This window comes from Panthera tigris, chromosome A2, assembly GCF_018350195.1.
Source record: "Panthera tigris isolate Pti1 chromosome A2, P.tigris_Pti1_mat1.1, whole genome shotgun sequence".
Classification (NCBI taxonomy): Eukaryota; Metazoa; Chordata; class Mammalia; order Carnivora; family Felidae; genus Panthera; species Panthera tigris.
Window position 1 is genome coordinate 62,609,101 of NC_056661.1, and position 26,886 is coordinate 62,635,986.

The 26,886-nt window shown below is 52.5% G+C and overlaps 1 protein-coding gene across 1 annotated transcript in view; it reads right to left on the reverse strand.

The window, feature by feature from the left end:
• Positions 1 to 3,355: 3,355 nt before the first annotated feature.
• Positions 3,356 to 26,886, reverse strand: part of PKD1L1 (polycystin 1 like 1, transient receptor potential channel interacting) — a 115,854-nt gene continuing 92,323 nt past the window's right edge. Inside the window, 13 exon segments of the mRNA XM_042963126.1 lie at positions 3,356 to 3,405; positions 3,408 to 3,501; positions 6,711 to 6,920; positions 8,990 to 9,124; positions 10,620 to 10,760; positions 11,033 to 11,137; positions 11,857 to 11,942; positions 11,945 to 12,090; positions 12,990 to 13,162; positions 14,079 to 14,162; positions 15,892 to 16,015; positions 20,031 to 20,141; positions 25,564 to 25,682. Coding sequence (XP_042819060.1) covers positions 3,356 to 3,405; positions 3,408 to 3,501; positions 6,711 to 6,920; positions 8,990 to 9,124; positions 10,620 to 10,760; positions 11,033 to 11,137; positions 11,857 to 11,942; positions 11,945 to 12,090; positions 12,990 to 13,162; positions 14,079 to 14,162; positions 15,892 to 16,015; positions 20,031 to 20,141; positions 25,564 to 25,682 — 1,578 coding nt within the window.

Sequence of the window (26,886 nt, forward strand, 5' to 3'; positions counted from 1 at the left end):
GTGTGTGCGTGGATGCGTGTGTGCCTGTGCACGTGCACGTTTCCCTGACGATTTCACTTGAAGACGTACTTTTATTTGCTGCCGCTCAGTAGCATCAGCCCTATTTTCCCCTGAGCACTGATTTAGCAGTACACGTTGTCCTTCGTTCTCTCTAAAGTCTAGAAATAATAACGTTAACCTTACGGTATGAGTGAATACAAATGCATAAAGTTGTATTTCTTCTGAACTCTGGACTGAACCTCCCATTATTTTATGTGACGAAGACAGTGAGTGGCATCTGTCCTTTCTTAATAGATTGTTTTTCTTCCAAGTTCCCCACACAACTTAATTCCTATTCTGTAAAAATTATGCTTTTCCTACCATTTGCCCAATTTTCTACTGACATGCACATTTAAACAGGTTTTTTCTTTTAGGGGTGCCTGGGGTGGCTCAGTCGGTTAAGCATCTGACCTCGGTTCAGGTCTGTGAGTTCGAGCCCCACGTCGGGCTCTGTGCTGACAGCTCGGAGCCCGGAGCCTGCTTCGGATCCTGTGTCTCCCTCTCTCTCTGCCCCTCCCCCGCTTGTGTGCGCGCTCTCTCTCAAAAACAAACAACAAAACATTAAAAAAATAAAAGAATAAAAAATAAAAGTATCTCATTTTGCTGAGTGTTCTCAAATTTGCCACCTGTATCCTTCAGTCTCTCTTGTGAATTCATTTTTCTTTTACTTGGCCTGTGTTTCCGGCCATCTGCTCCTTTTCTTTCCTCAACTCTGTCAATTTCTCCTTTGTGGTTCTTTTTTTTTTAATGCAGAAATTCACTTTTCTATCTTATTTTTAATGTTTATTTTTGAGAGAGAGAGAGAGCAAGCAACCTTCCATCGTGGCTTTGCACTCTTACTCAGAGAAGTAAAACTTTTCGGTGCATTCAGGCCTGTGCATGGAGTACACTTGCCTACGGCCTGACGGGTCCGTGATGATCCTCTCCTGGCCTGGTCTCTGTCTCCTTCGTTACCATCATCTTTAACGGCTGCTCTCTCAGCAGCCTGTCGCACGGTCCCATGGTTGATCTGCGTTTATCATGAGCACACCCTTCTGCGTGAGGGGGTCCACCTCGCTGTGGCCAGGGAGCACACCCACGCCACTGGGCTGTGTGACCGTGCGTCTGGGCTGCACGACCGTGCGTCTGGGCTCCACAGCCTCTCTCTGGACCTCAGGGAGCCCCCCGAGAACACGCCTCACGCTCCTCTGCCTTTTCACTGCGTCCAACCCCTGTGTGTGAATCTGGGTGGCTCTGGGCCCATGGGCCGCCAACAGCCCCTCCACTGGCCACCACATCAACAGACAGCTTCTGAAACAGGAGGCTGTCGTTCAGCCCATGAGGGCTGAGGTTCCCGGGGATTTCTGTAGCTCTTTTCTTCCAGACCAGGGGCCTTTGGCTGACCCCCACGTGTGCTGTTGAGGTTGGAGAATGTGTGCTCTTGGGAGTGGCTAGGTCCTCTCTCCCTTTGGTCTAATTTTCACTGTATTGGCCGTCATTTTGGGGGATTCTTGGTCACGTTCTGGATCACAGATATTTCCTGGGGTCTGGGAGCATGGAATTTCCATTTCTGTTTCTCACTATCTTTGCTGATTCCGGCTGTAATCAGGGGTGAGGGAGTACAGAGGTATTTCTGCTATCATTTTACGCTGGAAGTCCTTTGCTACACTTTTCATTATTAAGTGGTTCTTCAGTTCTGGCCAGAGCACACCTTCCCGCCAGCTTACCCACCCTTAGGGAATATTTATGCAAATGGAATTCATGATTTGGAACAGCAACCAGTTCGTACCTCCCTTAGAACTTAAAAAAAAAACAAAAAACAAAAAACATTTTTGCTATAAAGGAGAGAGATAAAAATAATTCCTCATTTGCTTACCCCAGTGGCTTGTTAGGCAGAAATGCTCCCCAAGGGACCACCTTCTGCCCTGGACTCTGTCTCATCACAGGATTGCTGCTCTGGAAGAGGAAGTCGCAGGCTGTCGGACAAGCCATTAATCTTCAACAGAAGTTCCTCTAGCAGATCTGAGACTTCATCCAGGTAGTAATGCTGAAGCAAAGAAAATCACATTAGTGAGTGCCTTCGAGAACCAGATTTTTTTCTTTTTCTCTCATTTTCTGAAGCGTTTACTGGTATTGACTTTAGATGGCACTGTGCTTTGTTAGAAAGCTCACTGGAGGGGCACCCGGGTGGCTCAGTCGGTTAAGCATCCCACTCTTGGTTTTGGCTCAGGTCATGATCTCACGGTTTGAGTTTGAGCCCTGCATTGGTCTCTGTGCTGACAGCGTGGAGCCTGCTTGGGATTCTCTTTCTCCCCATCTTTCTCTCTCTCTCTCCAAATAGAAGAGATAACTTAAAAAAAAAAAAACATAGAAAGCTCACTGGACCCTGGAGTCAGAGACCTGGGTGCTGGGCCCAAATCCTCACATCTCAGTCCCTGATTCACCGTGTCATGTACAGGCGTGCCTCGGTCCCTGATTTACTGTGTCACATACAGGCAAGTGTTAGGGTTCAGAATGTCTATGTGAGGACTCTTACATGGACTTAAAGGCAATAAGGAATGGTAAACACGTGATATAGAACGAAGCCCTATAAAAACGCACGCTATCACGACTGCATGAACCGCGCTGAGGGATGACTGTCAGTCATGAAACAGCTGGGCACTCGGCGTGCAAACACTGGCTCTGATGTGCCTGCCTCCGTGTCAGGGTGACTAGGCTCAAACACTGTGCCTGAGTCCCCACGTTCTGGTAGAGGTTTGGGTCTGGTGGCAGAAACCAAAATCAAATGACGACTCTACAGGGACAGGGTGGTGTGTGTTTGTTGGTCGAAGCGGGAGTCATAAACTCCCATCTTTCTTTTATTTATTTATTTATTTATGTTTTAAATCTTTATTTATTTTTGAGAGAGTGAGAGAAAGACAGAGTATGAGCAGGGGAGGGGCAGAGAAAGAGGGAGACACAGAATTGGAAGCGGGCTCCAGGCTCTGAGCTGTCAGCACAGAGCCCGACACAGGGCTGGAACCCACAAACTGTGAGATCATGACCCGAGCCGAAGTCGGACGCTCAACTGACTGAGCCACCCAGGTGCCCACAAACTCCACCCTTCTAACCCAACAGGGTCATCCAAACATAATGAGTTTGTGGAAGAGAACGTGCTTGGTAATCCCCTCAAGGCCTTAGAATTTCAACCAAAAATGTCCTGCCTTTGCAAAGATAGTTGGCACAGAACTGCCACCATGGTTAATAACCAAAAGCCAAGTTCTGCGAGGAAGCCTCCTCTGAATGTGCCGCTGTGCCCCCTAACCCAGGCCCCACAGTCACCTGACTTTCGACCGTCTCAGCCTCTTCCCGCTGTGGCCGCTCCAGTCCCAGCAAGGCCAGGCACTGTCCCCACACGCACACAGTCACGTCTTCTAGACGCACAAGGGATTTGCTTTGGAAAGATTTTCTTTTTCGAACAAGAGTCATGAGGGAACCTCTCAGCTGGGGAGGAGGACAAAAAAGATAGACAAATTGCATGTTACCAAATCCACCATGACTTTGTTAACCTGACAGACTACGAAGTGGAGACCGCATCTCAGGATGCTGTCCTGTGAGCTTTTAGTAAGACACCAATTGCTTAGCACAACAGGAAAACACCTCTCGTGCCTTAAGCTCACTCAGAACACGATGGATTCAGGCTCGAGAACACATCTTACCGTAAAGGATGTTTGCGTACCTAACAGCTGAGGACAAACACTGTTAACGTGACGTGCACTTGCACACGTAAAATTGGTTTGGGGTCCTCAGCAGCCCTGCCGGCCATGTGTGTGCCCCACCGTGGGCTTGTGCCTGTGCCCGGGAGACAGGAAGAGGCGCCCTTGTGGTCTCCGCACACCGACCCCAGGGTGTTTCTTTCTTTACTGCAGGCTGAGACTTGTTAGCTCAAAAAGCCCGTGGGCACCAAACTCAAAGTTTTGCACATTTGACTGTTTTAAAAATAGTCCAAACAAGCAAACTTTTGAGCCATGTAGGGCCTGCTTTGCATACCCTGCAGAAAGTCACCGGACAGTTGTTGCCCCTGGTAAGACAGGGTGCTGCCCCTGGTGAGACCCCATGGTGCTCCTGCCCTCCGGAGCTCTGACTCAGACCTCCCTCGCGCCACTGGGTCACAGCGACACACAGAAGACCACCTCCCACCCTCCCTGCATCCACTGCCCTTCTCCCTTTCTTGAGGTGGCCCCGAGACACAGCCTCTGGATGGTCTTGTGCTGTGCGACCTGTCAAGATGTGGCCCGGTACCGCTTGTGCGTGTTGCTGTCTCTCGTGGTCATATCTTTTTCCTTGCTCGGTCCTAAATCCCTCGAACCCCTGGCAACGTGTCAGAGCCCTGCAGGGAGGCCCAGTGCCCGAGGACAGGACACCATCCGTTCAGAGAGCAGGTGTGGGTCCGAGGCTTCCTCCTCTACCAGCCACACGAGCCTGTCTCTGAAGAGACCCCCCGGGCACCACTGTCTTCCTATTCTTCATGATAAAGTCCAAGCGCCTTATCATCTTAGCATGACACTCAGAGCCCTCCTGGCTCCAAGTATCATTCCCCAAATCACGGCTGCTTGACTCTGAACTCCAGCCTTCAGACCCTGCTCCCAGGTGTCTCCGTGAGCTGGTCCCTCTCATCCAACAAAGCCCAACTCCACTATCCCTTCTGCTGTGTGAGGACTTCCTGGTCCCCTCGGGAAAACAAATGGGTCTCTATTTTGCTTGTTCTTTGAGGAAGCTTCTAGGTAGGCTTTAGAACTGCATAGTTGTGCGAGATCCACGTGCTGAAAACTACAAGATGTCAAAGATGTAAATAAACATACAGACATACAGGATTCTTGGCTTGAAAAACTTCCTATCGTGAAGATGTCAATTCTCTCCAAATCTGATTTATACATCCTTAGAAATCTCAAAATCCCAGCATGCCGTTTGGTGGATACCAACGAGCAGATTCTATAATTTATATGGAAAGGCAAAAGAACGAGAACAGCCTGAACTGAAAAAGAACAAATCTGGAGGACTCATCTGTGCCACGTTAAGACTTACATGGAGTTCTAGTAATCAAGACAGTGTGGGATTGGCAAAAGAAGGGGTCAGCGGAATAGGAAAGATGACCCAAAACCAGAATCACGGAAACAGTGAAGTGATTGATGGCAAAGATACACAGGCAGTTCAATGAGCTTTTTAAAGATGGTGCCAGGGCAACTGGATGTCCCAAACTGAAAGAACAGTAACTCTGATCCATCCCTCGAAACTTGTACTAATATTAATTCAGAACGGACCTAAATCTAAAACCTATTAACTACAAAACTTCTAAAAGAAACATAGGAGAGAATACGTGTGACGGTGGTGTTGCCATTTGGTTTTCGATAGGACACCAGTGGAATCTATAAAAGAAGAAACTGATAAATTGGCCTTTACAAATATTAACAACTTTTCTGCAAACCACCACCATTAAAGGAATTAAAAGAACAAGCCACAGAATGGGAAAAATAGTTACAAATCACACATCCAATGAAGGAAATGTATTAACATTTAAAAATTGCTACAATTCTTTGTTTATACTCGTGTCATCCTCTATGGACTGTGGACAAAGTCCTTTTCACCACTGCCTAAACAGAATGGGTATTCTTTAAGTAATTGTGGAACGAGTGCACGAATGAACAAATGAGTAGATGAATGGATGGATAGATGGAGAGGTGGGTGATGATTCGATGGCTGGCTGGCTGGCTACATGGATAGGCAGATGGATAGGTGGGTGGATAGATAGGTGGATAGGTGGGTGGGTGGGTGGGTGGATGGATGGTTGGCTGGCTACGTGGATAGGTGGATGGATGGAGAGGTGGGGGGATGGCTGGATGAGTAGATGGGTTGTGTGGGTGGATGAATAAGTGGATGGATGGATAGGTGGATGGACAGGTGGACATATGAATAGACAGATGGGTTAACGGATAGACGGATGAATAGGTAGATGGATGGATGGATAGGTGGATAGATGGAGGGAGGAATGGAGGGAAAAGGGAGGGAGGAAATGCAGGAGGGAGGGATCTGTGGATGAATGGGTGGATGCGTGCATGGATGGAGGGCGGGATGGGTTAATGGGTGGACGGGCAGAGGGAAGACTAGATGGATGGATGAGCCGTGACCAGGAAGCTAGAAACACTGAAAGAAAAAAAGGACTCAGGTCTGAGTATTGTCAAGGTGGGGGTTTAAGCTGGTGTGTGCGTGCGTGTGTGTGTGTGTGTGTGTGTGTGTGTGTGTGTGACATGACTAGATTGGCAAGTGGCAGATCAGTAGGAAGGTGGGAAACGGATCCCCATTCCAAACTCAGTCCGAGGTTAGAGAACCTGTCCGGTGAAGGCTGGCTAATGGAGTGAAACCTTTGTAAGATGGGAAGTTTGAAATAACAAGGCAAGAGTTAGCAGCTACCACGAGAGGAGGAAAGAGGGTGCAGCTCAGCGCTTGGAGGGCTGGGGGTCTCCCTGGAGAAGGCAGCACGCTGGAACGCTCGGTCTTGCTGGACCTGTTCAGGCTGCAGGAGTGTCCAGCCCCTGCCCCTCGTAGGGCAGACGGGCCTCAGGGAGCCATGGCCACGTGGAGACGTGTACACAGACAAGGAGAGTTTCACGCCTACGGCAGACCCTGACTTCAAAGTCTGGGGCAGGTGCACGTACCGTTCCCAACCACACGGTGCTCGTTACTATAAAGAAAGCCCCGCAGCACCAAGCCGGGGCCCGCGGGTCAGACTTGGAAAGACCGGGGAACGTGTCTCTTTGGCGTCTTCCTGGAAAACGGAACGGCAGGCCTCGGGAGACGTCCGTGAAGGTGCCAGGCGGTGCTGCGCGCAGATGGGAGTGGGCTGCTAGCATCAGGACGCCCGCCAGCTGCAGGGAGAAAACCCGCCACCACTCACCTGCCTTGGCCCTGGTTCAGAGGAGCCCAAGACCCGCCTGGGGGCTTCTGAGGGCTTCCAAACAACAGCACGCTTGGAGAAGCAGCTTTTCGGGAGTCGATCTTGTCATCCCTAGTGCCCGGTTCTGTCTGCTGCACCTTCTCTGGGGCCCTGCCCCTCCCCTCCTCCTCTCTCACCCCTCCTCCTTTGCTCTCCCCTCCCCTCCTCCTCCCTCCCCCCTTCCCCTCCTCTCTCCCTGCTCCTCCTGCACCTCTCCCCTCCCCTCCCCCTCCTCTTCCCTTCCCCTCCCCTCTCCCCGCCTTGTCTCCCCTCCCTTCCTTCCCCTTTCTCTCCCTCCCTCACTTGCCCCTCTCCTCCTTCCCTCCCTCCCTCCCTCCTTTCCCTTCCCCTCCCCACTTCTTCTCCCCTCCCTTCTCCTTCCCTAACCCCTCCCCCTTCGCTCCCCCTCCCTTCCTCCTCATTCCCCCTCCTTTACCCTTCCCTCCTCCCCTCATATCTCTCCTCTCTTCCTCCTCCCTCCCTACCTAGCCCTTCTCCTCCCTCCCCCTCCCCTCTCCTCTCCCTCCCCTCTCCTCCCTCCCTTCCCCTCTTCCCTCCCTGCCCCTCCCCCTCCCCCAGTGCCCACCAGCTCCACCCCCTCCTCTATCTTAAGTGCCCAGGTACCATCTCTCCTCTCTTCCTCCCTGCACCCCACCCTAGCTGTTGGCAGCCATGCTTCATGTCTCCAGCACCTGGCAAGGAATCAGTAAAATAAACCACTTAAGAAGCAAAGGGAGTTACATTTAACTCAGGTCAAGTTTTGTGGTCTGGTTGTTGTGCCACATGGGAGACTTGATCTAGGAACCTCGGGTGGTACCACTGGTCCAGTGTGCACGTGTGTGCACGTGAGTGTGTGCATGTGTGTGCACATGTGTGCAGGTCTACCCTACCTGCACAACAGACCACCAGCCCCTCGTCACGGGTCCACGTGGGCCCCAGCCCAGCCCCCCCCAACCTGCTGGCCCCATTTCCCATGCTCCTAGCCCCGGCCCTGCACCCGAGGCCTCCCTACGAAGACGCTGGCGCTCCCCTCACTGCTGTTTACTCTGAGTGGAATCACAGCAGCCAGTGGTCTGCCACGTGGGCCGAGCAAGTGTGGTTCCCCCGCACACCTGTCCCCGCGCATCCCATAATTTCTGAACAGTTGGGGCTCTGCCACTTAGTTTGGACAATTTACTCATGATATTCTGTGTTCTTCTGAACAAAAAAGCATTTTTTTGAGTTGCGAAGTGGTATAACAACGACCAGTTTAGTAGTCAGAAGAGTTCCACGTACGCGCAGTCTCCAAGCCCAGGGTAAATGGCCAGGCACACACCTGCCATGCGCTCCTGGAGGCGGAGCTTGGGTACGGGCCCACGGTTGTGACAGCAGGCTCTGGAGAGGTGCAGTTGGGCATGAAGCCGGGTCTCGACTCCGGGGTCAGCTGTTCCCGCCTTGGTTTGCTGGGCCTGTCCTGCCGAGCACGAAGCCAGCAGGGTTTGGGGATCTGTGCTTGGTTCCCCATGTGCAAGTAGAGTCTGGCACCCTGACAGTCAGATCACCTATCAGATCACCTGGCCTGGACCCTCCCTCGGGAGCAAGGGGAGTGGAGGCCTCCCCGTGAAGAAGAGCCAGGCTGCAGGCGGCCTGGCTGTGACAGTTCAGGGAGGGAACCACCAGACAGCCCAGCCGCCGTCCCGGCATTTAGCAAACGCTCCGCGGGGGAGAACAGCTGCTTTGGCAGTAGTGATGGTAACAATGCGGCGGGAAGGCGCGGAACAGAGCAAGCGTGGACTCGGTCGGGGCTCCTGTGCTCACGGCCACAACTCACCACGTAGCGACCGGCACCCGTGACGGAAAACCACGGGGTGATGTTGGAAGCCCGGGGCTCTAGGGGTGTCTCAGCTTGAGAGCTCGTCCCTCCCCGTCACCCCACCCAGAGAAGGTGCTAACAGAAGAGGACGCCGGCCGTGCTCACTTATCGTGGAGGGAACCTGACCCTGGCTCTGGGGGAAGCCTCACCCCTGCGACGAAGACGCCAGCGAAAGAACGGCGTGTCAGGAAGGAGCAGGATGCCACCGGTGTCTGGACACCAATGAGGCAGATGCACTTCAGTGTCAGGACGAATGACAGGGTCCCCTGCAGCCACGACACCCTCTGAGACAAAAGGACAGAGCGGGTCAGCACGTCACCCCAACTACCAGCTGTACCTGCCGGCTGTGCGCGAGGGGAACACCCAGCAGGCAGTCGCTGCATGTGATGACGTCCTGGTCCCAGGTGTCGGAGGGACAGCAAGCAAAGTCTGCAGAATGGACTAGGGCCAAGGACAAATCATAATGCGTGTTCGGAAAGACCAGGCCTAAGTTGGGACCCTGCCAGTTCTAGAAACACCAGGGCAGCTTGTCGGGGCTTCAGTTCACTGGGCTGCACAACAGCAGCCACGGAGGAGGCAAAGGCCCTTCCCAAGGCCGACGGTTGGGGGGCAGCCGTGTGCTGAGTGTGGCCAGGCTGGCAAGCTGGGCCGGCTGACTTTAGCCCCGATGGAGAGTCCCGGGGCCCAGACGCCCCCATCTGTGAGGCTGTGATGAGGCGGGCACAGAGACAGCGGGGGCCGGTGCCTCCCTGAACTCAGCAAGGAAAAGGCCAGCATGGCGGCCACCATTACGGGAGGCGGAGCTCGGGAGACCAGCAAGCGAGTGCAGACACGCAGCGAAAGGCAGACAGGAGCCCGCCAACCATCCCAGAGAAGCAGCCACCCTCTTCCCCGGAGCCTCCAGCATTGAGGACGGACACACGATAAACCAAGTCAGCACAACACAGCTGGTCAGCGCCGTGAGGACAGGGCGACATTCAATGGACACGTGGAAGAGGGGTGAGGGCACTGCCTGCTCTGGGCCAGCATCTGTGTGTGCAGCTTGACCTCGGGGCCCCACCGTGCATGGCCCCGTGCCAGCCTAGAGGCTGGTCAGCATCCGGGGCACAGAAGAGCCCATTCTTCTAGGTCATTCTGGGAGGGCCCACCCTGGGGGTGTGAGGTCACTCGGGGCCCTGGCTGCCACCCATTGGGTGGAAAAGGGAGCTCCCAGAAGACCTGCAGGGTCAGGGGGGTGGCTGTGAGGCCGCAGGACAAGGAAGCCGAACATGAGAGCTCCACCTGCCTATGTCCACATCCACGACAGCTGTCCACACCACAGGCTGTGCTGGGCACCCCCCAGCCCCCGAGGACTCCTGCCTGGGCTCACCCACCCGGATGTGCACTTGGCCCTGCTCCTCTGATGGAGCCCAGGCTGGTGGGGGTCAGTCCCTGTGACAGGACCAGGGCCCTCCTGCACCATGGGAGGGGCTGACTCCACCCACCTCCAGGGCACCGTTAGGAGGAGAGGAAACAGACACGATGTGTCTCAGTCTCTCATGTAGAGTCACTGGAGCAGTCCGTGTTCTAGAGTCATGTTCCAGACACACACATGCACCCCTGCAACATGTCCCCTAAGGACTCCAGGCCCTTCCCTGTCCCATTCACCCTTGTCCTAGGCTCAGAGCATTTTCATTCAATATGGAACAAATCCCTTGTCTAGAACCTTCTAGAACATGGATGACCTCCTCCTTTGGGCAGCCTCACAGAGCACGTGAGGCCCTGGATGCCCTTCCATACCTGATTCCATGAAGTCACAAGACTGAGGTCTAGAAACTCGTGGAAAAATCCCTTTTGGAAGTGGTCGGTCACCTCCCCGGTGAGAGTGACCAGGTGGCTGGAGGCTGCGTGGTAGGCGAGGCCGGCTCCAGCCATGGTGAGCTGCGAGGTTGAAGAGGAAGGTGCCTCAGGGGGCTCCCAGGGAGGCCCCCCCAATGGCACCCGCATGGCTAGGGGTGCAAAGTAACAGCAGGAGCAGCGAACGGATGCTGACCCCGTGCTATTTGTCATCAACACGACAGAGGGGGACACGGCAAGACGCTTGGAATTAGCTAGAGCACAACCCGTTTCTTGCTAAAATTATCTTCCTTTTCAGGTAAGGACACTGGTTTTCTCGTACCATTTTTCTCGAGGACGACGACAGGAGAGCCTACCTCCAGCCAGCGCCCTGGGCTGTGCCAGTAGCTGCGGACGCCCGTCTCAGCCACGCCAGAGAGGTGCAGACACAGGCCGATCAGGTTGAGCGCCAGGAAGACCAGCTAACAGAGGGATACACGAGACAAAGATACGATACACTGTGTTTCCAGGTCTGCACTCCCAGCTGGCTCCCCACCAGGCACCTGGGGCTGTTGGTACCCTTCCCGCAGGACCCCCCCCCCCCCGCTGGCCCCTGCCGGGCATCAGTTAGGGACACAGGTGAGCTTGTGGTGGGCCCCATGTGCAGGCAGACCCTGTGGTGTGAACAGCATGCAGCCACCCGGCAGGGTCCTCCGGCCTGTCCTCATACAGCTCCAGAAAACGACTTTCCACAATTTGTGAGATGTGTGTTATTATTGGCTCCTGGGCCAGGCAGAGCCTTTGAAGCTCCCGATGAACAATTTCTTGAAGTTCCTGCTTGCACGCATTCGTCCATTTGGAGCAGCAGCAGGAACAGGACGTGCAGTAAGGTCCGAACGAGACGTGTCCCAGGGCAGGTCAGCCGTGCTGAGCCCCCGTGAACCCTCCCAGGTAACACTTTTAAGCTGAACAAGCCTCTTTCGGGACGCTCCTCCACCCCTCTGTGGAGCACTGATGCCAACGCACATCTCAAAGCAGAGAGAGGGTGCCGACTGTCCCCTGCCGGGCCCTGCGTCACAGGGGGCAGCACCGTGGGTCTGCGTGGACATGGGGAGCAGGGACGCGGTGGGGAGCATGGCGGGCGGGCCTCCCCAAGTGGAGCCCAGGACCCACAAGCAGGCACGGGTGCAGGCGGACCCACCTCAGGAAGCGTGAGGCGGTACCACCGGGACGAGTCGCTGTGGAAGACGGCCACCGACTCCACCAGCGGGGAGAGGGCCAGGCCCCTGCAGGGAGCAGTTCGGCGCGCAGGGACACGCTGGACAAGAGTCGAGTCGGAGGGTTATAGAGAGTGAAGTGCACGGACACGGCTCTGGTGCTGCGGTCTATCCACCTGCTGGCCCTGAGGCCGCTCAGGGCCGCGTGGGCCGCCGCCCTGCAAAGTGGTGCACGTCAGGGCGAGCCGGGGCCGCCACCCCAGACCTTGCACCCCTGGCCTCCGAGGTCACCCGGGATCCTGGGGCTGGACGGACGGGCTTCTGTGTATCTCCCCTCTCCTTGCCCGGGACCCTGAGGCAGGGCCGCTCCACAGAAGGGAGGCCCTGCATCTGGCACGGGCACAGCTCGGGGAAAGGCGGCCACCTCTCACGCCAAGGCCTCTAAAACCTTCATTCCTCTTTTCCTACTGCAGACTCACTCTGGTGCCGGAAAGACGCTGCCTTTGGCCTGTCTGTGTTTGGTGACAATGCAGTAATTTCCCTCCTGTGCTGCTGGTATCACTCACAGGCACCTGTCACCGTGACTGCCTGAGGCAGGGCCCTTGTCGCTGTCAGACAGCCCACCCCTGTGCAGGCCATGGGCTGTTACAGCTGCCGGGGAGGCCGGGCTGGGCCACCAGCTGTGGACGATGGCCAAGACTCAGGTGCCCACCTGCACAACGCAGGACCAAGGGGAGGCTGTCCTCCTTTGTGGAGCCCCATGAGGCCCAGTGTGGCTGCGTGAGGCCCAGTGAGGCCCAGTGCAGCCCTGTGAAGACCAGTGTGGCCCCGTGAGGCCCAGTGAAGCCCGTGAGGCCCTGTGAAGACCAGTGCGGCCCTGTGAGCATCCTGCTCAGCACAAAGCCATTGAGGACAAATGTTCATTATGTTTCCTGAACTCCAGCCTTCTGGCAAATTCTGGGGGGACGTTTGGCTTTTCCTTCTTGTGCTGAGACTGAAGCCCTACATTTGCAAGAGCTGCCCCTGACCAGGGTGGGTCGCGCCCCTGGCATCTGGCCACCGCACAGAGTGATGGACGGGCAAGCGTGGACGGAGCTGACCTCTGGATCACACTGACCTTGTGCTGCCCAGGCTGAGCACCCAGTGCTCCCTCGCCCCGTAGTCCCCGGGGCCACTTGCAGCCACTCCCTGGACGGCTGGATCTGTCACAGAGCTGGTGTCGGTGGCTCCCACTTGGGGGCTACGTGTAGGAGGAGAGTCTTCAGTAAGCACTGAAGGTGGGCTGGGAAGCTGTAGGAGAAATAATCAGAAATAATCAGCTGTAGGAGGGATAATCAGATGCATGTTTCAAAGTCGGCCCTGTGGCCTGGGCTGTATACACCTGGCCACACATGGGCACATGCTACCCTGACACATGGCCCCCACTTCCTCAAAGCCCTGTCACCCATGGGCTCTGGCGGAGCCCGAAGGATCCACTCCGCCACGTGAAGGCCATGCACCCGTCTGGGCTTGGATGTCAGAAGGGCTCTGTTGGCGCGGGGAACTCGGGCGAGGTGCCCACCTTCAAGCACCCCCTCCCACTAGGAGATATGAGAATACCGTTTTCAGTATTTGGGGGCTGTCCTGCTTTTGCCCAGCGTGCTGGGATGGGCAGAGGGCGCGGGAAAGGTTTGGCAAGAGAAGGAAGGGCAGGTGACGCCGACGGTTGTCCCAGACCCTGGCCGCTGACCGTTTCCAATCACAGCCAGACTCCCAGCGAGGCTTCTCATGGCCTGCGGCCTTCCTGCCCAAACGTCTCCCAGACTTTCTGAACTCGGAGTATTTTACAGAGAACAGACTGGTGGGCGCCAGAGGGGAGGTGGGGCAGGGGGACGGCTGAAGCAGGTGATGGGGGTTAAGGGTGCACTTGTGAGGAGCACCGGGTGACGCACAGAGTTGCTGTATCCAGTGCGTATTGTACACCCGAAACCAGTGTGACATGGCGTGTTAACTCCATGTTAAGTCCACGAATCCACACATAAATCCACACGTGCGCACACACAGATAAATCATACATGCACACACACACAAACACATACATACATCAATCCATCAATCCATCCATACATACATAAATGGCAAATCTCAGGAGAAAACACACACGCACACTCTCATGTGCACTCACACGCGCTCATGCAAAGAGGTGACAAGAAGGAGAGCACCCCACCTCGCACTCGCTGTCAGAGGAAGCTCTCAGCTGTTTAATGACCAAAGCGCCCATGAGGTAGCACTTCCCGCCAAGGGCTCCGGGCTGGAGGAAGAATAAAAATGGAGACGCCTGCTACTCCTGACACCATTATCACCCTGTATGGCGGCTAATTGGAATTTAAATAAAATTTTAAAAGTAAATAAAAAACAAACAAACGACAACCACAAAAAACATGGAGACGCCTGGAAAGACGGCAAGCCTGGAATGCGTGGTGCACCACCCTCTGGAAGCCCCAGCGACAGGATTACCCGGCAGGATGGATTTAACAAACATTCTCTGGAAGACACAGCTGCCTCACGGTCTTTGCACCAAATCTAAATGGTCACTTTTTGTCTTTTTTTTTTTAAGTTTTAAAAAAAATTTATTTATCGAGAGAGAGAGAGGAAGAGAGAGAGGGAGAGAGGAAGAGAGAGAGGGAGAGAGGGAGAAGAGAGAGAGAGAACAGCAGGGAAGGGGCGGAGAGAGGGAGGGAGAAAATCCCAAGCAGGCTCTGCACCATCAGCACAGACCCCGATGTGGGACTTGAAGTCACAAATCCTGAGATCATGACCTGAACCGAGATCAAGAGTCAGATACTCAACCGACTGCGCGCCCCCGCCCCCCAGCAGCTCCTGCTTTTTGCCTTTTTCTAAAGTGTCTCTGGCGTCATCCACGTGACAGCACAGAATACAATAAAAGTGGAATCAGAAACGCAGCCGACCCTTGAACAGCACACTTTACACTGCACGGATCCACTGACACGTGGGTTTCTTTAGATGAATACAAGACAGAACCGTCAATGTATTTTCTCTTCCATAGGATTCTCTTAAGGAGATTTTCTCTTCTCCAGCTTACCATTATTATAAGGACACGATACATAATATATCTAACATGCAGAATATGTGTTCATCAACTGTTTCTGCCGTTGGTAAGGCACAAGGTCAACAGTAAGCTGCCAGTAGTTAAGTTTTGAGGGCATCAAACCTTGCACGTGGAATTTCAACTGCGTGGGGGTCAGCACCTCTGACCTTGTGCTGTTCAAGGGTCACCTCTATGGTGTTTGAGAAATGCAGGACAAAATCATTTTATTTTCTTAAAGAAAGGCAGAACGTAGGGTCACTTGGGTGGCTCAGTCAGTTAAGTGTCTGACTTCGGCTCAGGTCATGACCTTGCAGTTCATGGGTTCGAGCCCCACATCGGGCTCGGTGCTGACAACTCAGAGCCTGGAGCCTGCTTTGGGTTCTGTGTCTCCCTCTCTCTCTGCCCATCCCTCACTCATGCTCTGGTCTGTCTCAAAAATAAACGTTAAAAAAAAGGTAGAACATAAAAGATAAACAAGGGACAGGGTTATTATATGAAATGCATATATTCACTGTAAGTTTTTTTTCAGAATTTGGGGAAAGCCTTGCCTCTCTCTGGAAGCTTCCTGGATGCTCCCCCTCTGTCCTGGGATGCCCTGTGTCCTGTGTCACAGCATTTTGCACACTGATCTAGCCTTCTGTCCCCACTGGCCCACAAGCTCTGGTGGAGCCACCATGCCCAGCCTCCGGCCCAGCCTGGCGACTTCAGGCGTCCAGAGGTGCTGGTGCAGCTAAGGCAGGTGCACGGATCTGGAGCAAATTCGTGCTGGACCGAGAAGCAGCAAGATGCACCCACAGCCAGGAGCTGCTGGCCCACAACCTAGAAGTCATTCACGAGCACGCAGTGTTGCAGGTCAGGTGTTTGACGATCTCGCCCACCGTGACATACTTCCCCACAACAACCCCATATTGAAGGGCGGACAGAAGCCCACCTGAGCACGTGGCACACCGGCTGTGTGGGCGCCTGGCCCGTGCAGGCCATCCAGCAGCGTGGTCAGACTCCAGTCCCACCAGGCCCCCACACTTGTCAGGCCGCCGGAGGAGCTCCTGGCATTCCTGAGCACAAGAGCAGAAACCAAAGGATATTTTTCTGTAATGTACGTTTGCAGTACCTGCAGGAATAAAAGTGGGGCTGTCCGCAGCACGGGGTATGGTGTGATTCTGGATCGTGCTCTGCTCCTCGGCGATAGGTGGGAAGACCGCACAGTGATGAAGCCACCTGTCCCTTCGCTCACCTGTTCACTCGACAAACTTCACCGTGTGCCGGGCACAGGTGGGGAGAGAGAAATCATGCCCTGGCCCTCTTGTGGGGAAACAAACAATAAATCAAATAAATAAGCGAAATGGAGGCTGTGTCAGGGGTCCACATTCAGGAGAGGAAGCTAAATCGTAGGAACCCGAAGGCAACGAGGGAGTGAGCCGCATGGACGTCAGAGGGAGAGTGTTCCAGGCGGGGACGGTGAGGCAGAGGCTTGGACAGGCACGGGCTTGTGAGGTCAAGGAAGGGCGTGGGGGGCGGTGTGGCCAGTGCAGAGTGAGCACCAGGAGGGGACCAGAGGAACAGGGGCCCCGGGACCCACGGGTAGAGACACAGCCCCCTCTCCATACCACTGCCTGATGGACGGCCTCCCTGTTTCTTCCCTAAAGACCCAGAATGGCCGCCAAGCCTCCCAAGACAGCCTGAGTGTTCAGTGAATAGGCACAGACCGGGGGCAGGACGACACATAGTAGGGGATCAACAAATGTGGGTCTGGTTTTCTTCCAATTAATTTTTATGACTCTTGTCAGATATCTGTTTCACTTTTCCAGCAAGGAACCGAAGTAAGGGACCGCCGGAATTCCGAGCTGACAACACGGATGGTTTCTGCTTGCTCAGACAACGCAGTGAAGCCACGCGCACGGGCCCGAGCCGCACATGGCTGCACGAGGAGCAGACATGTGGCTCCGAGCTGCAGTCGAATGGAAAACGAAACGTTAAACTTCTTTAGAGAGAGGACGAAATACTTTGCCCTGCCTTGAAAACACGTCTTTACATGTGGCTTCACAGAAAGGACCCTTAGCCATGGCAAGGATGCTGTGCGCCTAACACCCCCACGGCGATGGCAACCGGTCTCACGTCTTACTACATCCGGGCCTCCCTCCACGAGGAGGGGGGACCGGGACACTTCTCGGCGGAGGTCATGTTGTGGGAAAGCGACGAGAAGTTAGGAAGTGACATGAACTCCAGTCATCCAAGGACACAATTTCTTGTTCTCCACGTGTGCGGAGAGCAGGGGGTGAGCCAAACAATCCAAGAGTGTTCTCGCTCTGTATCAGAGCTACTAAATCAATCAGGCCCACAGAGCTGGCTAAACGTCGCAAAAATAAAGTCAGCGGCTATTTTCCGCTTACGGCCCTTGGATGGCGTGACTATTTCATGTACTGGCGCCTTATTGGGTGGTTTGCTTCTGTTTAACTTGGGACTTTCACGGAGACTTGATAGAGTCCAGAAAAACTTCAGATAAAACTTAAATATGATGGAACCCAATCTCATGATCGTTGTTTTTCTATGACAGAAGAAATCAAGCTGCCCAGCTGCCTCGCTGTGCAGATGGGGATACGCAGGCCCAGGGTCAACGGACTTGCCCGAGTCCCCTACTAAGCAAACAAAGCCCGGTCCCTCAAATAGACGTAGTTGGTTCTTCCTGGATGCTGGCAAACGCTGAACCCTGAAAAGCTGTTGAATTTTTAGGATTAGGTACCAGGGGAGGGTAGGGGGAGAGGGTCCCCCTTGAGGCATCCCAGTACAAGCCAGGACACATCAATACCCCTCCCCTGCCCGGTGGCCGGCACATCCAGAGGTAGTGAGATTTTGCGTCCCAGTGGGAGACACAGGTCTACACAAACCAACAGGACCAGCATCTGAGCCACGAATCCAAGCATATCCATTGCTCTACATGTGAGACTTTGCACAAATATTATCTCAGCTGTGATGTTTCTGATTTGGGGACCGAGAGGAACTTCTCGTATGAGAAGTATGTCAAGTAATGCTGACTTACAAAATAGGAGATCAAAAATAAACGATCCAAGCCAGAAATATCTCCGGTTTTCATCTCCTTTTCCAGAGAGAACCACCCAAATGGTCACTTTGCTTTGCACGCAGCGCCTCCTGCTGGCCTAACATGTGCCTGTGTGCAAGTGGGCGGGAAGCTGAGAAGTTGGTCATTAATGGAACTAACTGCGGTTGCTGCAAAGGTGGGGGGCAGTTGCACTGCTAGAACATTCTCTGGTGAGCAGCTGTGTTCCTGTGTTCAGTACAGAGTCCAGACTCATGAACGTGGACGTCCTGCTCCCAATACTAGTGGGCCCTAAACCTGCATTTGGTAGCCATCATCTGGGTGGGCGTCAATCACCACTCTCTCATAGAAGACCAAAGCAAATATGTCCTTAAGTAATAGGTAAATTAAATGGATTTGCCAGCCACCCACATATGTCCCCCTGACATCAACAAAAATAAAGTCCATCAAGTTGAATTAGTCAAAGGCAACAAATTCATAGAAAAAAAATCCAGGAATGTGTTTCAAAATATTCTCCAGAGAGTGGCACCTGGGTGGCTCACTCGGTTAAGCGCCTGACTTTGCTCAGGTCATGATCTCATGGTTCGTGAGCTCGAGTCTCGCATCAGGCTCTGTGCTAGTATCTCAGAGCCTGGAGCCTGCTTTGGATTCTGTGTCTCCCTTTCTCTGCCCCTCACCCACTCACGCTCTGTCTCTTTCTCTCTCAAAAATAAATAAACATTTAAAATTTATTTTTTAATATTCTCCAGAGAAAGAGAAAGTAGATGTTGGAACACGGTATTTTATTTCCGCCTCCTTGACCACAGTAAAGAATCTATATGAGTTTGTGTCATGCACTTCAGAAATCAAAGCCAAACTTCTTTGAAAAGAACTCTCAGACTGAATATTTTTTGGCAGGAGAAAATAAAGTCACTTAATAACAACTTTCAAAAAAAAAAAAAGGAATGGGCACATTAAGTGTCCACATTGATACAGTTCATGTCCCAATTTTGGAACCACCAAAATGCGGAGAAAATTATGGCATAACAAAATGCTGTCCATGGTTGCCTCTGGATGGTAGTGTTTTTTTTTATTATTATTATTGAGCATTTTCTGCTTTCTATGTTTCCATTCTTCTGTGTTTACCCACAATGAATATGTACTATTAACAGCAGGAAGAAACAAATGAGCATGTGAGAAATGGTAGACAACTCGAGGGTCTTACCACTGCTTGAAACTGCAGCCATTGGTTATGAATCACAGCAACCTTTGGCTGAAAAACTCAGATGTTCTCCGCAAAAAAACAAACAAACAAAAAAAACAAAAAAAACCCCACAAAAACAACCTCAATAACCTGATTTAGCATCTTCGCGCCAGACCTTAAGGTACCTCAAAATATCGTTTCGCTATTAATGAAACTGAGATGCTATAAATGTGCCCAAAGTCTGCCAAAAAGAGGCCTCCTGTCAACAGTGGGGACAGCAGTGCCCAAGCCAATCTGACAGTTTTTTCCAGATTTCACATGCGGGATAAGTGGTGAAACACCCTCTCTGGACCTCAATTTTGTAAAAGGAAAGTGTCCCGAGGGAGAGGGTGGATCCCTTTCTTCTCTGACAGATGGCCTGTAATAGCAGACAGACAGACTTTTGTTCAAAATAACAGAGTAGGGGCAGCTGGGTGGCTCAGGGGGTTGGGCGCCCGACTTCAGTTCAGGTCATGACCTTGTGGTTCGTGAGTTCAAGCCCCGTGTCGGGCTCTGTGCTGACAGCTCAGAGCCTGGAGCCTGCTTCAGATTCTGTGTCTCCCTCTCTCTCTGCCCTGCTCCCACTCATATGCACACACACGCTCTCTCTCTCTCTCAAGAATAAACAAACATTACAAAAAATTCCTACTGAAAAAAAAAAGTAACAGAGTAAAGTAACCCTCACCCTGGAACCCCAGGCTCCAGGACCGCCCCCCGTCGGTGATGCTGTCCATGACAAACCAGTCCTTACGCGGTGGCCCTGGGTTCAGAGAAGTCTGAACAAACATCCTACCTTGTAAACTCATTCCGGATAGCTTGATTGAGGGCATATTCATCCTGGGAGACTTTCCCACACAGTACAAACCAATGCAGGAGCAGCATGAGGGTGTACATGCAAACGTCTCTGTAAGAAACACAGTTTAAAATTGGTGTCCACACAGACCCTGTGTGCACAGACCCAGCAAAATATTTTTCGTGGAATGGACCTTTGAAACCCCTGGGTGAATTTTTGTATAAGTTGAAGTATGTACTGAGGTTCTTTTTTTTTTTTTTTTTTCCCACACATTGAAATCCAATTTTCCTAGCACCATTTTTTTTTTTTAAAGTAGGCTTCATGCCCAGCATGGAACCCAGCACGGAGCTTGAACTCACCACTCTGGGATCAAGATGTGAGCTGAGATCAAAAGTTGGACACTTAACTGACTGGGAGCCACCCAGGCACCCCTCCTTGTACCATTTTTTAAAAATTGTCTTACATTTATTTATTGTTGAGAGACAGAGAGAGACAGTGTGTGAGCTGGGAAGGGGCAGAGAGAGAGAGGGAGACACAGAATCAGAAACAAGCTCCAGGCCCCGAGCTGTCACCACAGAGCCTGCTTGGGATTCTCTCTCCCTGTCTCTCTCTCTCTCTGTTTCAAAATAAATAAGTAAACTTTTTTTTAATGTTCATTTTATTTTTGAGAGAGAGAAACAGAACATGAGCAGGGAGGGGCAGAGAGAGGGAGACCCAGAATCCGAAGCAGGCTCCAGGCTCCGAGCTGTCAGCCCAGAGCCTGACGCGGGGCTCGAACCCACAAACTGTGAGATCATGACCTGAGCCAAAGTCGGTCCCTCAACCAACTGTGCCACCCAGGCGCCCCTACTGGTACCATTTTTAAAAAGGCTACCCTTTCTCCAATGAGACGGGCCTTCGTGTCCCATCAAAAAATCAACTGAGTGTATTTGTGTTGGTCTGTCCATCTGTCCCTGATCTTTGGGTCTGTTCTATCACCAATCCCATGGTGTCTTGGTTGCCGAGGCTTTACGGTAAGTCCTAAAGTCAGTCCTCTGGCTTTGTTTGTTCTTTTCCAGAATTGTTCTGGTACCCTAATTCTTGCGCTTTCTATTGAAGTTTCAGAATCAGCGTGTCAAGATCTATTAAAAAGCTTGCGGGACGCTGGTTGGGAGTACACTGAGTTCCTATGGATCACTTGGGAAGAACTCACACCTTCACACAAGGATCCCAGCCAACGGACAGGTCTCTCCGTGTCTTTACATCTTCTTGGATGTCTTTCATTAGTGTTCTGTGGTTTTCAGCATACAAATTCTGCACGTGTTCTTGGATTTGTATCCAAGAGCTTCACTTCTGTTGTACTACTGTATACGCTATTCCTTTGTGCACTTTAAATACCAGCTGTTCCCTGCTGGTGGTTGGGAACAGAACCGACTGCAGGGTGACGTTTCTCCTGCAGCTTTTCTCAATTCACGTAGGGGTTCTAGGAGCCTTTTTCACGGAATATTTGAGAGTTTTCTGTATGGACTAGTCCCGTCCTCTTGCAAGAGGCTGTGTTATTTCTTCTTTTCAAACTGGTAAACTGTGTATTTCCTCTTCCTGCCTATGGCATGGGCTAGGCCTTATAACAGGAGGTTTAATCAGGGAGAGACGAGGGGACATCCTTGCCTTGTTTCTGATTCCTAAAAGCACGCCCTGGGGCACCTGGGAGGCTCAGCCAGTTAAGTGTCCAACTCTTGATCTCAGCTCAGGTCATGGTCTTGCAGTTTGTGAGTTCGAGCCCCATGTCGGGCTCTGTGCTGACAGCGTGGAGCCTGTTTGGGATTCTGTCTCCCTCTCTCTCTGTCCCTCCCCTGCTTGCTCTCTATCTCTCTCTCAAATAAAAATAAACTTAAAAAAATTAATAAAAATTAAACCAAATTTAAAAATAAAAGCACACACTGTCTCACCACTAAGTGTGAGGTTAGGCGTAGGGTTTTCATGGATCCCCTTTATTGTTTTACGGAAGTTCTTTTCTATTCCTAGTTTGCACAGATGTTTTTTCTCCATGAATGAATGTCTAATCTGGTCAAATGGTTTCTTCTGCATCTATTGAGATGATCAGATAGTTTTTCTTCCTTGCTCTGTGGATACAGTGGATTCCATTCACGGTTTCCTGCTTCGGCCTCTCTTGCCTCCTCAGGCAGCACCCCTACTTGGGTGGAGGGAACTGGCGCTGTTGCTGCTCCCCTCTCTCTCTGTCCTGCTTCCCGGGGACCCCAGCACGTGCTCTCTTGTCAGCTGCAAGTTAGCACAAAAACGTGACCAAACTAGGACCAGGCCCTTTGGGGTAGGTTCCCTCCTGGGTGATGTGTTTCCCACCAGGAGACACATAATGTCTGGTTCTTTCTTATTTTCTTCATGGTGGCCTTTGTGGATGATTGATGCTTAGACTCGTTCATTCATTAAAGGCTGAAAAATGGTCCAATCCTATCATTTTGTTTTCATCTGTTAGCTGGAATACCTCTGTAAAGAGAAATATTCCTTCCCTGTTATGTGATTTCCCAGGGGCAGTTTGGGAAGACGGGACCGATACTTTGTTACCGGCTTTTTGAAAGTTGGTTCCCACATATCTGCCAGCGCCAATCAATTACATTTCTGGTGTCACGGCAAATCTATGGATATTTGATGAGCTTTAATTCATTGTTACCAAGATCTCTATCATGATCTCTGATTTCATGTCTAATTACCCATCTCTGACCCACTCAAGCCTCTTCAAACTGGCTTCCGAGTCTAGTTATTAATTGTTTCCTTGCTTACCAAATGTTCCAGGCTTATCTTACACGTTTTCTATCACAGACTTGAAATCATGAAATCCAACGATACCTGTTTCTTTCGGGTGGAAAACGGTATTTGTACACCAGGATCTAGGCTACAGTTGCTCATTGCCCCTGGGTTTTTTCTAGGCCTTTTCTTGGTAGACAGATGTAGAAAAAATTTTTTTCCTTATTAAAAAAAAACTATTATTTCATACTTATACTTTTTCTTAAAGCATTTCTTTGAAAAATTTTTCAATGTTTACTTACTCTTGAGAGACAGACAGAGAGAGAGAGACAGGGCTTGAGTAGGGAAGGGGCAAAGAGAGAGACACACACACAGAATCCGAAGCAGGCTTCAGGCTCTGAGCTGTCAGCACAGAGCCCAATGCGGGGCTCGAACTCACAAACCATGAGATCATGACCTGGGCGAAGTCGGACAGTCAACTGACTAAGTCACGCAGGCGCCCCTTTGTAAAGCATTTTTAATGTTTATTTATTTTTGAGAGAGAGAGAGAGAGAGAGAGAGAGAGACAGAGACAGAGAGAGACAGAGAGAGAGAATGAGTGGGGAAGGCGCAGAGAGAGGGAGACACAGAATCCAAAGCAGGTTCCAGGCTCTGAGCTGTCAGCACAGAGCCCAACGCTGGGCTTGAACCCAAGAACAGCGAGATCATGACTGAAGTTGAAGTCAGACGCTTAACCCACTGAGCCACCCAGGCACCCCAACATATTTACAGTCACTTTTAATTCAAAGTCAGGACTATAACGTTTTAACTTTTTCAGACTCAAATCTGCACCTCCTTTCTCCCACACTGAGAATTAGGAAGTCACAGAATCCCTCATTTGCCACATCCCACATGAACCAGCGCTCAGAATGAAGACAAGAACGCTGCGCTAATGACAAATACCCTTGTGGAACCCGCTGGATGACTTTCTCTCTAGTTTCTCTGTCGTTAGGGAGCAGGCTTGTAAGGTCAAATGTTTTCATCTTGAGGCAAATTTTTGAAAATCCTATTCCTTTTCTGTCCCCTAAGTAGCAATTTCCTAAAGTGGTAGGAAATCCCTCGTTCTACTGAGGACAAGCAGATGCACAGAAACTTGATTCCTAGCGGTTGGCCGAGTGGCGGGTAGCCCACACGTACATTCTTTCCCACCTGCTTCTCTCCTGTAACAGAGAGGTGTCCCCCGTCTGTGCGGACAGTCCTCGTGCTCCAGGTGCCCTGGCCTCCCGCAAGACAGCGGGGTTATTTTTAGGCTCTTTCTACGGCAGAAGGTCCCGCACGGCCTGTCTCGTGCCTGGGTCGTCTCGAGGTTTTGCTGACGCGCTTCCTGGAGCGGGGCCGCTGGGTCGAGGCAAGTGCATCTGTGACGGTGTGGGGCTTCCCAGGTCCCCACGGGGGCGGTTCCATTCCGCACTCACACGGGCACTATGTGACAGCATCTCTTCCCCGTCAGCTCACCCACCAACCACTGCAGATTTCTGCACTTTTAGTCTGCAATTCACTCGCTTATGAGCCCAAGTGCTATCCTCACCTGTTGGCTTCCTGAGCCCAGTTTTGTTCTACAGAGTTGTTGGTCTTTTTTCCATTTATTTAAACCTCTTTGTATGTTAAGATACTCCTCTTAGTTTGTCACTGTCTTTTTACTTTACGTATGACATCTTATGTCGCACCAGGTGTCTCTTCTTTGAGTCTGACGTCCCCAAATTTGTTTCCTCTTCCGTTTCTGGACTTTAGGTCACAGAGACGTTTTCCTCACCCACAGGTCACAGAGAAATTGACACGCACTTTCTTCTGGGACTTGCATGGTTCTGTTTTCACATTTAAATCTTCATCTGCTTGGAATTTGCACGTCTTATGACAAAAGCATCCAGTTATTCATTTGTTTTTACGCTTCTCTCATGACCGTTCAATTATTGCTGGTTAAAAGCTCCCTCGTTTTTCTGAAGATCTGAGATGGTGCCTTTGTCACACACTCGCATCGGGTGGCATTTGCATTTGGGTCAATTTCCGGACCTCCTCATCCATTCCGTGGGGCCGTCTCTTATTCGTGTGCCCAGAGCCACACTCTTCGGGGGCTGCGGTCTTACCGTCACGGCCAGCAGAGTGAGCCCCACGCGCTGGCTCTGCCTTCTGGGGTTTTCCTGGCCGGTTCTCCATGTTCCTTCTTCCAGAGTGACTCGATCATGGGCCAGAACGAGTGATGAAGGAGGAAGAGGAGAAAGAAAAGAAAACCAGAAAGGTCTGCTGGCCGTTGATTGAGCGCGCGTTACAGTTGTAAGCTAATGTTAGACGGCACTCTAGAAGACAGGTGTTGTCTTCCCAGTCGAGAAGAGGAGAAGAGGGCATGTGTTTCTAAGTCATCCTCACGTTACCCAGCTGCACTCGCTTCTCCTCTACCTGATGCCTGTGTGGGTCTCTTGTGTTTTATTTCCCTGATCCGCTAAACAGTCCTCTCAAATATGTGAAGGGCCCTGCGTTTTGCATTTTCGTTTTATAGCCTGTTACCTGACTCAATTCCCTTCTGCCTGTTTTCTTGTTCATTTTTGTAGGATTTTCTAGACTGTTAGTCATGGCACATGCAAACGGAAAAGACTCAGCCTCCTGCAAACCTGCTCTCTCTGGACCCACCGTCCCCTTGGTGCCCCTCCCCTGCGGCTGAGTCCCCACCCGCATGCCACAACCCCTGCTCCCAGGCTACCAGCGCCCCCTCTGCAGGAGGGTGGGAGCAGAGCCACCCCGTCGGGCCACCACCCACCTCAGGGCCACCCGCGTCCGGGTCTCTCTCCTCATCCTCTCCCTGGTGACGCTGAGCTGGGCCGCGGATGGTGGACGTGCCCAGCGCAGGCGGCGTGCTCGCTGTCGGGCAGCCACCATCTGTAGGGATGACAGCGCTGTGAGCTGGGAACCACGGATAAGGGCAGGAGGTCCCGCAGTCCGGACTGTTCATGCGGCCTGGGGCTGGGGGCAGAGTCACATACAGCAGGCGGGCGGGCAGTGGGCCGGTGGGGGGGCAGGTCTCTGCCAGCTCTGGGGACAATGTCACTGCACAGGGGGAGCTGTCTGGCACCGACTGATTACAGGCATGGGTTAGGTGCTCAGGACGCCTAAGAAGTCAGAGACCCCTGTCCCGGGAGGTCACGTGGGTGGGGCCCTGGGGCAGGGATGCTCCCACCCCCTGCAGCCGTCGCACCGTCCTCAGTCCCAAGGAGGACAGGACGCACCGAGGGACACCTTGGGCGGGGGCACTTGGCCGCCAGCCCTGCATCAGGGCTGCACCTGTGACCGGGCTCGAACTGGAGGCCAAAGACACAGAAGGGCCAGCAGACCTGCCTCACAGGGGCGGCGACTGCCCGTGGGACAGAAGGAGAAAGAAAAGAGACCAGGAAGGTGAGAGAAACCAGAGCCATGTGCTGAGGGCCACCAAGTGCAGCAGGCGTGTGGCCGAGCCTTGCGGCCCAGAGCCTCGTCACCACCCAGGTGGCCTCGGTCTAATTACATCACTGCTCCCAGCTTCACTGTGACTGATCTTACAGCAGGTGCAGTGACGCTTCTGCTGCACGAGGTGGTGGGAGAAACACGCTGAGTATGAACAAGTGGTCAGGGCGGGGCACACGCATGGCACGTGCTCTCCATCACCAGGGGGCCGACGGGTTACTCAGGCAATCATGCCATAGGCCAGTTAGCCTCAGGGCTCACTGGTCACCTGAGGAAGGACGGCAGTTGGGAGAGAAAGGTAGGGGTGAGGCCCATCAGTGAGCTGGGGCGTGTCTCTGGTCATTCCACAGGAGGACACGACACCTGCCGGGGACTAGCCCGTACCCTTCCGCACGGGAGACCTTCCTCTGCCTTCGTGTTGTCCACCCCACCCGAGAGAAGGCTGCACACACAAGGGGGGTACTGATGGGAGGAGGGGGAGGAAGCAGCAAGAATTAGATTTGTTGTGAAACGCACATGACTTCGAAGTTCTCCAAAATCATGGCCAAGAATTCTACTTCTTATCTGCTTCAATAGTTTAAAGTAGGCTCATGGGGCGCCTGGGTGGCTCAGCTGGTTGAGCATCTGACTTCCGCCCAGGTCA